Source organism: Scomber scombrus, chromosome 11 (genome assembly GCF_963691925.1).
Source record: "Scomber scombrus chromosome 11, fScoSco1.1, whole genome shotgun sequence".
In the NCBI taxonomy this organism is placed as follows: Eukaryota; Metazoa; Chordata; class Actinopteri; order Scombriformes; family Scombridae; genus Scomber; species Scomber scombrus.
Window position 1 is genome coordinate 18548667 of NC_084980.1, and position 15878 is coordinate 18564544.

The 15878-nt window shown below is 39.2% G+C and overlaps 1 protein-coding gene across 1 annotated transcript in view; it reads right to left on the reverse strand.

Moving 5' to 3' along the window:
• The window catches only part of obscnb (obscurin, cytoskeletal calmodulin and titin-interacting RhoGEF b), a 57019-nt gene that overhangs the window by 37385 nt on the left and 3756 nt on the right, over positions 1 to 15878 (reverse strand). The window contains exons 2-30 of the mRNA XM_062428214.1: positions 15385 to 15654; positions 14918 to 15178; positions 14029 to 14334; positions 13651 to 13917; positions 13375 to 13481; positions 13042 to 13210; positions 12304 to 12579; positions 11930 to 12211; positions 11236 to 11511; positions 10863 to 11138; positions 10491 to 10766; positions 10105 to 10380; positions 8141 to 8422; positions 7633 to 7908; positions 7272 to 7544; positions 6895 to 7161; positions 6522 to 6791; positions 6162 to 6428; positions 5737 to 6003; positions 5534 to 5646; positions 5257 to 5410; positions 4957 to 5118; positions 4708 to 4812; positions 3384 to 3650; positions 1877 to 2146; positions 1261 to 1527; positions 888 to 1154; positions 431 to 697; positions 78 to 347 (exon numbers count right to left, since the gene is read on the reverse strand). Of these exons, the coding sequence (XP_062284198.1) occupies positions 78 to 347; positions 431 to 697; positions 888 to 1154; positions 1261 to 1527; positions 1877 to 2146; positions 3384 to 3650; positions 4708 to 4812; positions 4957 to 5118; positions 5257 to 5410; positions 5534 to 5646; positions 5737 to 6003; positions 6162 to 6428; positions 6522 to 6791; positions 6895 to 7161; positions 7272 to 7544; positions 7633 to 7908; positions 8141 to 8422; positions 10105 to 10380; positions 10491 to 10766; positions 10863 to 11138; positions 11236 to 11511; positions 11930 to 12211; positions 12304 to 12579; positions 13042 to 13210; positions 13375 to 13481; positions 13651 to 13917; positions 14029 to 14334; positions 14918 to 15178; positions 15385 to 15654 (7086 nt within the window). The remainder of the gene's footprint in view (positions 1 to 77; positions 348 to 430; positions 698 to 887; positions 1155 to 1260; positions 1528 to 1876; positions 2147 to 3383; positions 3651 to 4707; positions 4813 to 4956; positions 5119 to 5256; positions 5411 to 5533; positions 5647 to 5736; positions 6004 to 6161; positions 6429 to 6521; positions 6792 to 6894; positions 7162 to 7271; positions 7545 to 7632; positions 7909 to 8140; positions 8423 to 10104; positions 10381 to 10490; positions 10767 to 10862; positions 11139 to 11235; positions 11512 to 11929; positions 12212 to 12303; positions 12580 to 13041; positions 13211 to 13374; positions 13482 to 13650; positions 13918 to 14028; positions 14335 to 14917; positions 15179 to 15384; positions 15655 to 15878) is intronic.

The window sequence follows — 15878 nt, forward strand, 5'->3', positions numbered from 1 at the left end:
AAAGGACGATAACATGTTTGTCAGTATTCACTTTATTTAACATGTCAATCCATCCATCATTTTGTAAGATAATTTACCTTCAACTGCTAATGTTGTTTTAGAACTCAGCTCTGTAAGGTTGAAGACCACCTCTCCAGCATCAGCAGGGGTGACATCCTTAATGGTCAGCATGTACTTGCGTCCTTTACTGGAGATCTTGAAGCGGCCTTCATTTGTAATTGTTTGGCCATTAAGAGTCCAGGAGTACTCATCTGTGCTCTCACGAGATAAGATGCACTCAAAGCTACAGGTCTCTCCCTCATTCACCTCAGCTGACTTCAGCCATTTGGTGATTCCAATGCCAATTTCTAGGGCAAAGAGACAGTGTATTATTCAGGTGCTACATATTTCGGACAACACTGTATATATAAGTTGTGGTAACAGAACGTACCTCTTACAGTAACCTTTGACTTAGAAACTTCAGTTCCAAGATCACAACTGTACTCTCCAGCATCTTCTTTGGTGACATCCTTGATGATCAATCCCAAAGACTTGCCTGTGTGAAGGAGCTCATACTTTGGTCCAGCCTTCAAAACCTTACCTTCTTTCTTCCATATGGGGGAAACCCTGGGCTTGGAGGCCTCACATGCCAGAGTTATCATGCCTTTCTCCTCTCCAATGACATCGTCCAGAGACTTGAGGAACACGGCACGCTTCTCTGGAGGTTAATTGAGAAAGTAGAACATCAATGGAGGATATATTGTGCTCTCAGCTTTTGGGTTTACTGGGTTAAACCAAACAAAAAGCATTTAAATTCACTTAAATAAACAGAATATTACTGGCTTCTGTAAAGCCATTTAGGTTTAGAAATCAATCTATTTTTCAACCTTATCAACAGGAGTTCTTACCTTTAACTTTCAGTGTGACAGACTCTTTCAATTTGCGGACTTGGAAGGTGATAGTTCCCCCATCCTGAGGTGACAAGTTCTTAAGAGAGAGCTTGTGAACTTTTCCCTCATGGATTATGGTATTGACTTCATTAGTGAAGAGCACCTTGTCATTCAGAAGCCATTGTACCTCTTCATCTGCATAGTTAATCTCACATATAAATGTTGCATCATTGTCTTCATCAACCTCTGTGTCAGCCAAGTGGTTGGTGATCTTCATTTCACGCACTACACAGAAGAAATAAAGATATGGTCTTAGTTTTAAGGTTCACTGTAGTCAAGTGACACTTTGCTGCTTTAGGTAATGGTTGTATTTCAAAGGTGCAAACTGTACCTTCAACAGTGAGGTTGCCTTTAGTCTCTGCGGGTCCTGACTGACAGCGGTACTCTCCACTGTCTTCCTCAGTCAACCTTTGAATTGTAAGTTGAGCCCTTGTACCATCTTGCTTAATGTTATACTTGTCGGATGCTGTCAAAGGTACCTGACCTTTGAACCAATTAATCTCTTTGGGCGAGGCAGAAAATTTGCAGGTGAGTATGGCAGAGCCTTTCTCCTTCGCCTTCACATCTTTGATGGGCTCTGCAATCTCAAGTGGACGCTCTAAATGTGAGGAACAGTAGGCAATTAGAGTCAAATTAGTTATGCTAAATATATTTACCAACAGCAATACAAAGTTATTGTGGCCAATAAGGCCACACCTTTTCATACTAGCCTTCAACTCCTAGCTCCCACAGGACTCGTCATGTTTTAACCTTTGTTTTTGTCTTCTTTTGTTTGTTTGTTTTTTAACCTTTTATAACTTATAAACATTTGTTTCATAGTTTTAAATAGGGAAATAGGGAAATTGTAAAGCGTCTTTGAGCACCGCATAAAGCGCTATATAAGTTTGATTTATTATTATTATAATTATTATTAACTGTGCCATAAACATCAGATTAGACACGTTTACCTTTGACTGTGAGCTGGGCCTGAGACTTGCTCTTTCCAGCTGTGAACTGCACAGGTCCTGTCATTGATGCTTTGGTCTTTTTGAAAGTGAGACGCTGCATTGTGCCCTCCTTCTCCATCTCAACATCAGCACTCTCCTGAACAGCAACTCCATTCAGAGTCCAAATAGGAGGTTTCGCCAGTTCCATACTGATTTCAGCTTCGAAGACAGCTGCAAAGGGTTCTGTCACTTCTACTGAACTAAGCTCCCGCACAATGCTTATGGACTGTTCTGGAGGCATCACAAAACAAGAATAGTTTGGTGAGAAGTCAGTAATATAATTTTATAAAAATGTTTTAAAAATAAGCAACATAATAAATGTGACGTTGATTTATATTATATTATATTATATTATATTATATTATATTATATTATATTATATTATATTATATTATATTATATTATATTATATTATATCATATTATATTTAACTTATAATATCCTATCCTTCACTATACTGATATACAATGTACATGATTTTGTGGCAAAAATCAGTGTGGTCATTTATCAATATATAAATATCATAAGAAGAAAAACTCAGACATTATTACTTTCATAGTAACTTAAGGACACTGTAAAGTCCCTAAATGTGTACTTAGAAACACCCCTAAACCAACAGTTACTATTAATTAGCTGGGGATGCTCTCAGCATCAACAACATCAATGAATCTGAATAACAGCATCTGTAATCAATCTGATAATCCATTATTGAATGGAAAAAAGGGAAAAAACAAAACATGCTATGAATTATCTAGACAGAAGTATAACACAATTGCTGTACATGCAGTGCACATCACACAGTAATGATTAATGTGAATCTTGTACAATTATTTTTGCCCTACTTTAAAACCTGTGTACACCTATTTTACACTGACACAGATCTTTTCTATAACTTTGGCGGACTGAACATAAAGCATTCAGATAATGTATAACTTATATCTCACCCTGCTGATGGTTTTGTTGTACTTGCTGTTAATGATATTACTTACACCTACACTTTTCCTATTGTGACATGTATAAATGTCCTCCGTGGTAATGACTTCAACCCATGCAGAGGACAGCTCGATCAAATTGACTAAAAACACCTGTGTGGGTTAATCCACTAATAGTAGAAATAATATTCCTACTGGTATAGTTTTGTTAATTCCTTTTCTTCCATGAGTAATTTGAATTTCATTTTATTTGAATTCATCTACTGAGTAAGTCTTGTTACAATATGGCTGAAAAATGCATCAACATTATGTTCAATTTTCTCATTAGTATAGTACATATACTTAGTATAGTACTACACAGACAGACAGACAGATACATGTGCAGATACCTCATTGACTAGGAGTTTGATGGCTTGTTTTGTGTAAATACTTTGAGTATGTACATGTGTTTACACAGTCATAAACATTAACGGCCTACAACTGATAAACCTGACACTAAGTTCACAATCAGCGCTTGTCATCTTCCACTGTGTTACCTTCCACAAGCAGTTTACAGGATGTCTTGTCATCAGTGGCATCACAGGTATATGTGTCTTCATCCCCGGACTCCACATCATTGATGGTGAGTTTTCGGTACACATCTTCACTTTGGATCCCGTACTTCTTGCTGGGTTTGATCTCCATCTTGTTCTTGTACCACTTCACCTTTGCACTGGCACGCGACACTTGGCATTCGAGATGACCACGATGCTTATACATCGCTATCTTATCCCTGAGTTTCTTCACAAACTTGACAGGAAGCTCTACAGCAATAATAACACCAGATCAATGAAGACTATCATGTATACCACAACTGAACATTAGAGGCCAATGCCAAGGCCCTGCTGGAGCCTTTAACTAAATGCACTATAGGATAAGCGACTTCCATACTTAAATTATGTGACAGCCAAAGCAAATGGGGCTAAAATGGCACATTAGTGCATTTGATGCACTGTTGTTTCCCCAAAGTTTATGCATATGCTTAAGCAGACAGCACGAATCTTGATACACTACATTAAAAAGTAATTACTGTGTGCCATAAATTTTTGTTTGTATGTCAGTTGCTGTTTGATTACTATCACCCTGACACTGAAATAGACACTTAAAAAAATGCATAGTGATCAAACTTAGAACAACTTATTGTCAGCTGATAGAAAAGTATTCTATTTAAGCCGTCACAGAATCTGTGCTTCGAACAAAATTGTGATCTTTTTTCATAGACGTCATACTTCTAGAAGATTTCCAATCATCAATTAAACCCAAACTCTCTAAAAGCACTGGACTAATGTCTTCCCTATAGACCACAGAGGTGAACCTTTGTTTAATCAAGAAGGAAACCCCTGAAAAGTAATCCTAAAACTTTTTCTAGTAAAACACAAAAAAGGCTCTGTTCCCTTTGCCATCAGGTCTCAATGAGGCATAACAATGCAGTTGAGTTATGTTGCAACTGGATTTTCTTAACTTATGAACTGTTGTCAGAATTGTGCATGGCATTAACTCTTACTTTTAATAACTTTAATTCACTTAAGGCTGGCTTTTTACATTTGGTTTACTAAGTGAGTTTATTTAAAAGAAAATATACATAATCTGTCACTTTAAAGCCTAATAATGTGTTTAAGTAGTGATTGTTTAAATCTTAAAGAAAGTGAGTATTTATGTACATAAGAATTCAATGATTCGCAACTTTCTGACAGATTTTGTCATAATGAATAGAATGAATCCATTTGCAACACCACTTAAACATTGACACATATTAGTAAATTAATCCATGCAACAATATACACTGTTATGCAATTTCAACATTGAGTTAGATATTTTTACCTTTAACTTTAAGTTTTGCAGTAGAAGAGGCCTTTTCAGCTGTAAACTTAATCTCACCGATATCTTCTGGGGAAACAGACTTAAACAGCAGCACATAGGTTCTGCCTGTGTTAGGGAGCAGACAGTTTATAGTAACAAAACATAATTATTTGTCATAAGTGACATTATTAATTATTCAGATCATTCCTGTGACATTGCATGAATGTGCAGATAGTTGAATAACTATTTTTCTATTTCTTGAGCCTTTACCTTCTTGCCTCATCTTGATGTTGTCACTGACTTTGAGTTTGGTATTTCGTTTATACCAATGGCAGTCCACTTCATCATGTGAGATTTCACAGACAAATGAAGCACACTCCTTCTCCATCACCTCCACATCGTCCAGCTTCTTAACAATCTTAATATCTCTGGCTGCAGAAAGGAAAATATTTTCAGTGACCCTTTTGTGATGTGTTGACTAACAATTCAGTATCAGTGTTGTTTTGTAAAATGCTAGGATTATATTAGTAGTAAACAAACCCTGATTAACGTGACATGCTTGATAATTACCATGAACGGTGAGCTTGGCAGAGGTGTTATCATCAGTGGTGTGGCAGATGTAAGTGCCTGCATCTGCAGGGGCGCATTTGTTGAGGACCAAAGTACGCTTTCGGCCCAAGGAATGGATGCCAAAGTTCTTCCCTGGTCTCAATTCCACATCATCCTGTAGATTAATAATTTTTCAAAATGTTACATATGACTTGTTTTAGTCACTGAAACAGTACACTAAAAATCTAATAATTTTTCTGTGCAAACAGTAATTCAGACAGCAATTATGGCTTCTCACCTTGAACCATTTAACATCTGCATTTGTTCTGGAAACTTCACATTCAAAAGTAACCTTCTCCTTCTCTGGAACACTGATATCCAAAATAGGCTTGGAGATCATAGCAGGAGGTTCTGCAGAATAAATGCAAATTGGTTAAAAACTGACTATGAAGACTTGCTACCAAGTATGTGACTAAATAACTAAAAGAAAGCAGCCATTACCTGTGACAATCAGTTTGCCAGAAGTATGAACATCCTCTGCTCGGAAGGCAAAAGTTCCTTCATCCTCTCTCTTCAGATTGGACAATGTAAGGGCATGCTTCTTTCCCAGAGCTGTGATGCGGCAATTGGGCCCTAACTTAATCTTGGCCCCATCCCTGGTCCAGGTGCCTTCAACATCAGCCTGGCTGAGTTCCACCTCAAAAGTTACTGTCTCTGTCTCATTTGCCTTGATTTCTTTCAGGCCCTTTATTACCAAGATTTTCTTCACTGAAGGGAAGAGGAAATATTTGAACGTTAACATGAAAGGTTTCTTAGCTTGTTACTCAGAATTTACATTCCAATACAGATTATTGGAGAATGACATACTCTTTTTAGGATTAAGGTATGCCCTTAAATACTATATATCTTATATTAAAAAATCTTACTCTCCACATTGAGCTTGGCCTGGGTCTTGTCATCCAGAGTTTCACAGGAGTAGTAGCCACGGTCAGCATGAGTCACACTCTTGAAGACAAGAGCCTGCTTGGCTCCGTCTACCCGAATCTCCATATGTCCTGCAGGCTGCAACACTACACTGTTTTTCATCCACCTGACTTCATCTGATGGCTTACTGAGCTCCACCTCCAGCTTCACCTCACTCTGCTCCTCCACCGTCACGTTCTCCAGCTTTTTCTTAAATGTGACAGGCTCATCTGAAAGGGACATAGAGAATGTTGAGGAGAATAAAGATATTACAATATTTGTCCATAAACACAGATATTGTCACAATAAATGCATATTCTTACGTTGCACTTGCAGAGTAGCTTTGCAACTTTTGCCTTCTGCGTCAACACTAATCTCTCCTGCATCTTTTTGTGTGACAGACATGATGGTGACTGAGTGGCTGTTGCCACCATGCTCAATCTTATACTTGGGACCAGCAGTGATGGGTATATTGTTGTGGAACCATTTAACAATGGCGTCTGCTGGGCTGACAGCACACTTGAAAATGGCCTCTTTTCCCTCCATTGCAGCCACATTGTTCAGTTTGGCAGTGAGCCTCACCACTCTGGATGCTGAAAGGAATGAGTCATATCAAATAAAGCAGACTGATATGAAATAACATCCAGAAGAAATAAAAGTTTTAATGCTTCAACTGTTTATCGATTAAACAGTTACCTTTTGAGGAGACTTTAGCAGAGGTCTTGTCATTTTTACATTCACAGCTGTATTCTCCTTCATCTTCCTTAGTCATGCCAGTCACAGTGAGAACCCGCCTTGCACCATCTGTCCTGATACTGTGCCTGGCGCCATGTTTAATCTCAGAACCATTGTGGTGCCAGACAACATCCCCTGAGGTTTGGTTTAATTCACAAGTCAGGTTTAGGGTACCTCCCAATTCCACTGTATCAGGTTTCAAAGGAACAACAAACTTCAAAGCTAAATCTGCAATAAAGAAATATGGGAGTTAGATATCAAATTAAAATCCGGCTCCTGCAGAGATCTATGAAGCAGTTCTCACAATTTTAAAGACATTTCTAAAACAACTGACTTACCTTTAACCTGGACTTTGAACTCTAGTTTGTCGTCAGCAGTTTGACAGGAGTACGTTCCACTGTCTTTTGATTCGGCGGATTTTACTATCAGGGTACGAGAAAGGCCGTCTTTTCTCATTTCATACTTGCTGCTCACCTTGAGTGCCACACCATCTCTAAACCACCCCACACTAGCACTCTCTGTGGTCAGCTCAGTGGTCAAAACAATGCTTTCATTTGCTTGAACAATACACGTGTCCTTGACAGACTTCTTCTGGAACGTGGCAGCTACATCTACAGAGAAGCAGGAATATATTTTGGTTGCTTTGTGCAGAGAATTACCAATGTTAGGAAAAATTATTATGTTTTAAGTACATCTTACCAGCCACCTGCAGCTTAAATACCAGCTTCTCTGTTCCAACCTCACATGTGTATTCTCCAGCATCCTTTTTCTCCATTTTTTCTATCACCAGCTCACGGCTCCTTCCCTTTGTCTCCATGTGAACTGCTTTGCTGGAGGTCAGCAACTTTCCGTCTTTGTACCACTTGATCTCAGTCTTGGAATCAGAAACCTCACAGCTCAGAGTGGCTTTCTTGGACATAGTTGCTTTCACCTCCTTCTGGACCGATTCCTTGTTAGAGAAGCTAGCTGGGGGTTCTGTCGAGCAAATTTTAAAAAGTATGTAAATAAATGTTAAGATATCAGTAATGTGGAAAAGCACAAACAACACTCAATAAATAAATGGAAATATTACAACAAAAAATACGTAGAAAATAGATTTAACACCCAATACTACAAAACAAATAAGATAAAACAAATCATTTGATAAAGCCAATTTATGTTGCACAGATATTTATTATTCATATTTGCATACACTTATCCCACCTACCTGCCACATGTATCTTAAAGACCAGCTTCTCAGTCCCAGCCTCACAGGTGTACTCTCCAGCATCCTTCTTCTCCACACTGTCTATCACCAGCTGACGACTCTTGCCCTTTGACTCTGCATGTATTGTCTTGCTGGAAGTCAGCAGCTTTCCATCCTTGTACCATTTCACCTCTGTCTTAGTATCAGCTACCTCACAACTAAGAGTGGCTTTCTGGGAGAGAGTGGATTTCACCTCCTTCTGAACTGTTTCCTTGTTGGAGAAAGCTGCCTTGGGTTGAACCTCTGCAGAAATAATAATGAAAAAATGTCACAATATTGTTAACACATTAAAATATGGTAAAAACTACTCTTTAGAGTGAGGAAAGCCAAAATATAACTAGGAAAATGGATTACTACAACAGCATATCAACAGACACTAAATTAATTGTACAAATGTGTAATATCCCAGAGCCCAGCACACAGTTTTGTGTAGACATATAACTAGAACAACTCAAAGTATTACAAAGAGTAAACACACTACAATGTTCACAGTTCAAACAAAAACAGCATTTAAGCAAAACTAAAAAATGAAATCCTCCATTGCTGTTTTTCTTCACCCGTATTATTTAGACAGGCAGAAAGAAACACACAAATAAAACATTTGCACAAATCACAGCCATCTGACATATACTGTTTGTTTTTTGATGTCCTCATACCTGCCACCTGTACTTTCAATTTACCAGTTCTGGCTGACACACATGCACTCTCTCTAGCATCTTTCCTCTACACACTGCTGAACAACAGTTGACGAATCACACCCTTGCATTCCTTCTGAATAACTCTGCTTGGACTCAGCAGTTTGCCATCCTTTTACCATTTTTCTTCTCTCTTGTTATCGACTACCTCACAACATAGAGTAGACATAGAGTGGCTTTGACCTACTTCTGGACTGACTCTTTGTTGAGGAAAGCAGATTTAGCCTTGACTTAGAAGTAGAAGGGAGATATAGTGGCAGCACAATTACCAATATGAAAATGGACAGAACCCTAAAACTACAGCATACACACTGCTTTGTATGAACTGGACAAACACAAGCAAGCTTTATAGGTGTAAAACACAGAGCCATAAACTGTACTGAAGAATGTCAAATGGACAAAACTCCAAATATTCACATACTGTAATTTCAACTATTATCTAATAATATTAGTATCAAAGTCAACACTGCACCTTTGAGCAAAATATCTCATAATTGAAGCCGCCATCAATGCAATGACAATTAATTAATGACATTTATATGCTTTTTAAAGTGCTATATAAATAAAATAAACTTGAAACTTAATCACACCCACAGACTCAAATAGGAAACACAAAATATTCTCCAGCTCAGTGTTTATAAAAACATGTTTTAAAGAATTATGCAAGAAAAACGAGTAAGAAAAATGTATTTCAATATTTTGATTACCTATACTTTTCATTTTCATGTATATTACAGTTTAACACTGTAACACTGTGTGAGCCAGTGATAAAAACTAGGTTTCAATTCAAATGCATCTTGGATTTATTTTATATGCAATGCCCATTTAAATAACAGTACTGGGTGTTTAATCCTTTCCCCTACCTGCCAGCTGGATTTTGAAGACCAGCTTCTCAGTCCCAGCCTCACAGATGTACTCTCCAGCATCTTTCTTCTCCACACTGGCTATCACCAGCTGGCGACTCTTGCCCTTTGACTCTGCATATATTGTCTTGCTGGAAGTGAGCAGCTTTCCATCCTTGAACCATTTTACCTCTGTCTTGGTATCAGCTACCTCACAACTAAGAGTGGCTTTCTGGGAGAGAGTGGCTTTCACTTCCTTCTGTACAGACTCTTTACTGATGAAGGCTGACTGGGCTTCTGATGGAGGAGTCATGAAAGGGAAAATATCAGGTGCTATTCATTCAGAGATTACTGCTAATCATCTAATAAGACTGCTGTGTGATCTTACCTGCCACATGTATTTTAAAGACCAGTTTCTCAGTCCCAGCTTCACAGATGTACTCTCCAGAATCTTTCTTCTCCACACTGTCAATCACCAGCTGGCGACTCTTGCCCTTTGACTCTGCATGTATTGTCTTGCTGGAAGTCAGCAGCTTTCCATCCTTGTACCATTTCACCTCTGTCTTGGTATCAGCTACCTCACAGCTAAGAGTGGCTTTCTGGGAGAAAGTGGCTTTCACTTCCTTCTGCACAGATTCTTTACTGACAAAAGCTGACTGGGCTTCTGATGGAGGAGTAAGGCAGGGAAAACATATCAGGTGCTATTCAGTCAGAACTAACTACTAATCATCCAATAAGTAATGAATGCTGTGTGAATATGATATGGTGTCTTACCTGCCACATGTATCTTAAAGACCAGTTTCTCAGTCCCAGCTTCACAGATGTACTCTCCAGAATCTTTCTTCTCCACACTGTCTATCATCAGCTGGCGACTCTTGCCCTTTGACTCTGCATGTATTGTCTTGCTGGAAGTCAGCAGCTTTCCATCCTTGAACCATTTCACCTCTGTCTTGGTATCAACTACCTCACAGCTAAGAGTGGCTTTTTGGGAGACAGTGGCTTTCACTTCCTTCTGCACAGACTCTTTACTGACGAAGGCTGACTGGGCTTCTGATGGAGGAGTCATGAAAGGGAAAATATCAGGTGCTATTCATTCAGAGATTACTGCTGACCATCCAATAAGTAATGACTGCTGTGTGATCTTACCTGCCACATGTATCTTAAAGACCAGTTTCTCAGTCCCAGCTTCACAGATGTACTCTCCAGAATCTTTCTTCTCCACACTGTCTATCATCAGCTGGCGACTCTTGCCCTTTGACTCTGCATGTATTGTCTTGCTGGAAGTCAGCAGCTTTCCATCCTTGAACCATTTCACCTCTGTCTTGGTATCAGCTACCTCACAGCTAAGAGTGGCTTTTTGGGAGACAGTGGCTTTCACTTCCTTCTGCACAGACTCTTTACTGACGAAGGCTGACTGGGCTTCTGATGGAGGAGTCATGAAAGGGAAAATATCAGGTGCTATTCATTCAGGGCTTACTACTATTAATGATTGCTGTGTTAATTTGACATGGTGTCTTACCTGCCACATGTATCTTAAAGGCCAATTTCTCAGTCCCAGCCTCACAGGTGTACTCTCCAGCATCTTTCTTCTCCACACTGTCTATCACCAGCTGACGACTCTTGCCCTTTGACTCTGCATGTATTGTCTTGCTGGAAGTCAGCAGCTTTCCATCCTTGTACCATTTCACCTCTGTCTTGGTATCAACTGCCTCACAGCTAAGAGTGGCTTTTTGGGAGACAGTGGCTTTCACTTCCTTTTGGACTGATTCCTTGTTGAAGAATGCTGACTGTTGCTCTGAAGGTAAAGTTAATTAGAAATGTTATACAGTGTCATTATGGGCACAGGTAAACATTTATATTAGAGACTACATTATATTAGAGGCAGTATAACAATTTCTTTAGCTTGATAAAAGAAGATATACAGCACAGGACTGAAGATTTAAAGTGATACAATCCGAGTAGATTGCAACAAATGTGATTATTCAAATTGTTTTAATTATTTATGTATTAAGGCAGGCATGCTTCAACAAAACTTATCAGCAGATTATGTCAGAGTATTAAAATTGCTATAACAACCTAAAGAAATATTGTACAAAGATAGCTAAATGTGTAGTAATTTACTCCCTCTAAAACTTTGGCACAATTTCATGTTGATAGCTCATAGACACAGAAGGTAATTGTGTGCATATAATTGATCAAACGTTCAGTTCTACCTGACACAAATATCTTGAAGACCAGCTTATCTCCTCCAGCTTCGCAGGTATACTCTCCAGCATCCTTCTTCTCCACCTTTTCAATCACCAGCTGACGGGTATTGCCTTTGGTTTCTGAGTATATCGTCTTACTGGATATCAACTGCTTGCCGTCTTTATACCATTTCACCTCTGTCTTGGTGTCAGACACATTGCAACTAAGAGTGGCTTTTTGGGAGATAGTAGCTTTTACCTCCTGCTGGACTGACTCCTTGTTGGAGAAGGCAGCTTGGGCTTGAGTTTCTGAGAGAAAAAGAATGTTTCCTGTAATTCAGCCTGCGACATGCTGTCTACAAAGCTGTTCTATGTCCTGCAAATACATCATGCAGTCTTACCTTTTATCTTGACCTGGAATGTGACTTTATCTGCTGCTGTCTCACAGGAGTAATGTCCTTCGTCACTTTTCTTGGCTTTCATGATAATGAGTTTCCTTTGAGTCCCTTTAGAGATCATGGTAGTTCTTTGGTCCTCAGTGATCTCCACTTGATCTTTTCTCCACAAAACGGTTGCGCTGGCAGGAGAAACCTCACAGGTCAGCTCAAGATCTCCTTTAAGGGTCGATGACATTCCCATGGTACCTCTGGCCTTGTTCAGAAACTTGGCAGGTTCATCTTAGAAAAGAAGAGAGGGAAAAAATAGTATTTAGTTGGTTTTCTTTTATCAATGTATCTTTTAGTTGATGATGAATGCATCTGAAATGTAAATGCATATTCGATTTTTTTATCAGGGCAGCTCATGTGTGGGAAGACACTTTTTTTCCCATTTTTCCATATTAGATGACTCATACATATGCTAGCAGCCATCAGAGCAGGTCTGTCATGTGGTATAACACACTGTCTGCATTATGAAGGCTGTACTACAGGCCCTAACCTTTACCCTCATGCTATACATGTTACACAAATTGACTAACCAGCCCTCTTTATGAAATAATCTTGCAATGAGCAAGACAAAAATGTGGTATTTAACAAAACCTTTGCTTCACATGCCAACATCAACACATTTTCAGATTGTCAACCATGTGCTGTGATAAACTGTAAAGCTGCAGTAGGTGCCAATAAATTTGATGAGTGTACCTTTAAGAGTGAGTTGCATGGACATTCTGTCTTCAGCTAAAACACACTCATATATGCCCACATCTTCCTCTGTAACATTGTGTATCATCAGGGTCCGCTTCCGTTCAGTGATCACATATTCATACTTCTTGCCCATTTTCAACTCCCGTCCATTTTTCATCCAAACCACCTGAAGAAACAAATGGGAAACAGATTGTCAAAATATACATAATAGTAAGTAAGTGGATTAAAAGAGTACTTTAGTTTTCTACTCAAGTACGTTTTTCACACCTGTATACTGGTAAAGTCAAAGGTATATAAAAACTGGAAATGACATATGTTCCCATCACAAACCTGTGCATCGTATTCTGACACCTCAGCAGTCAGCTGAGCAGTGTCTTGGGCACTGCAGGTCACCTCCTTCTTCTGTTCTGACTTATTAGTGAATCTAACAGGAGGGACTGAAAAATATGTCAAGTAAGAAGGGCAGTAATGGTTTGCTTTTCACAACAAATGACAATGCACAGTTAAAGGTTTGGACACACCTTCCCATTCACTTGGATGAAAAGTGTATCCAAATTTTTGACTTGTACTAAAAAAATGTAAAAAACAATGTATCAATGAGATTACCCTTCACAGTTATGATGCAACTGCTCTGTGAGCCTCCACCCACAAACTTGACTTCAGCTCTGTTTATTTCCATGGTCACTTCTCTTATGAGCAGAGTGTGTGTGTTCTTGGACCTGGTGATGAGGTAGTCGCCTCCACTGCGCAGGAGGCGGCCATTTAGAGACCAGAAGCCAGAACAGACAGCAGACAGCTCCACAGAGATAGAGAACTCCTCACCAAAGAATGCAGTGCTGTTCATCAGGCCTTTCCTGACTTCTGCAGTGGGTTCTGAAAGTAAAAGATAAACAACATATGAGAGAATAAGGCTTTAAGCAGTCTGTATAGTCAGTATAGTGACATACAACAACAGCACATAGTAAGGACACATATCAGTTTTACCAAGATAGAAGCTTCCAGGCACTTCCAGGTAGGGACTCTGACCGAAGTCATTGACAGCAGAGATACGGAATTCGTAGCTGGCTTCTTCAATGAAGTTACAGATAGTGATCTCTGATGAGATAAGTGTTTCTCCAGCATTACACCTCTGCCATGTCTGAGCGCCAACCTTCCTCCTCTCCACAATGTAGCTCTTGATGGGCACGGGGCGATCACTGTCAGGAGGAGACCACTGAATGGTAATGGATGAGTCAGTCTTGTTCTGCACCACAGCATCAACTGGGGGATCAGGAGGATGCTTCCTTGCAGCTAGAGCAGAAACAGTGATGGTCAGGCTCTTTATATGACCAGAAGAGTGTTAAGTGATTGAAGTAAAAGACTGACTGAGTTTTACTTTTAGTTGTACAGCATTCCTCTCAGTTATGTTAACATTTTAACAGCTTTATTACTGAAACATGAAGTCAACATAGCTTCACAACAGAGTCCACTAGGCCAAAATTTATATATTTTATGATACTCATTTACTACTTGACCGATTGGAGCAGTACCTAAGTTCAGTCCAAGCAGTCCAAGTTACTTTGTAAAATCAAAGTACTGATGTCAAAACTTATTTTACATTGTATAATTGTTGCTTTTAAGCAAAAGTATAAAAGTATGATTTTTTTATTTGTGTTGGTAATATATGGGTTGGGTCTGCTAGAGACAACCATACAATTAATACAAGACAGTTAAGATAATCAACAGTACTACTTAGAGTGTTCTGTAAAGTTATCTGTAATTCAAAACTTAAAAGACAAAATACAAATTGTGCTGACCCTCTTCCATACAGTATTGCAAATAAATCAAAACAACAATTAGTTTGTGATAACATTTCCCCAGGTATAATCCTCACCAGTGACAGAGAATCGAGTGGACGTCTTGCAGTCTCCAGCCACAAAGGCCACCTCTCCTGAGTCATCTGCCCGGCACTCTCTAATTGTGAGAGTGTATTGTCTGAGCACACACGCAATGGAAATACGGGAATCTTCCTTTAGCTTCTCGCCATTGCGGGTCCAGTATACATCAGGGCAGGGATGCTCCAGCTCCACACAGAAGATGACAGTGTCACTGATAGGAACTACTGTCTTTCGAGGAAGCTTCTTAGTAATGTTACCTGGAATATGGAACCAAGTAGATGTTACATAAAGAAATGCATTGAGTAGTGTAGGAGATAAAACTGAGGACAAAAGACATTTCTAGGTAACAGATGTGAAACAGATATGAAATAGATTAACACTGTAAAATGCCCTTGCTTGTAGCAGTATTTAATAAGGTTGCATTAATTTCACTTGATAATATCACTGTGATATACCGACATACCTAGGACAGTGAGCTCAGCCACAGTGCGACTGCCCTCTTTCATCTCGCAGATATAAACACCATCATCGTTGGTGGTGACGTTGTGTATAGTGAGACGACGCAGGGTGCCTTCTTCCTCAATATGATACTTTGTATTTTGCTCCAGATGAGTTTCCTCCATAAACCAGTTGGCATGGCTGGCACTGACAGGCACCTCACATGTCAGTGTGGCTGACTTTTTCTCTTGAACCTCCACATCTTGCAGCTTCCTCCTGAATGGGACCTTAGGCTCTGACGGTAAGGTAAAGAAGAACAGTTACTTTCAAGTTACACTGCCATACAATCTTACTTACATATTGACATATTTTAAAATACTGTCAACCATTATACTGTTATAATAAACTTAGAGAAACTTTAAACTTGCTTTGAAATAGGTAACCCATCACAATGGGCATCTCATCTATTAAATACCAGTATTTGGTGAAAGTTACATTATTTTTCCACGGTTATGCATT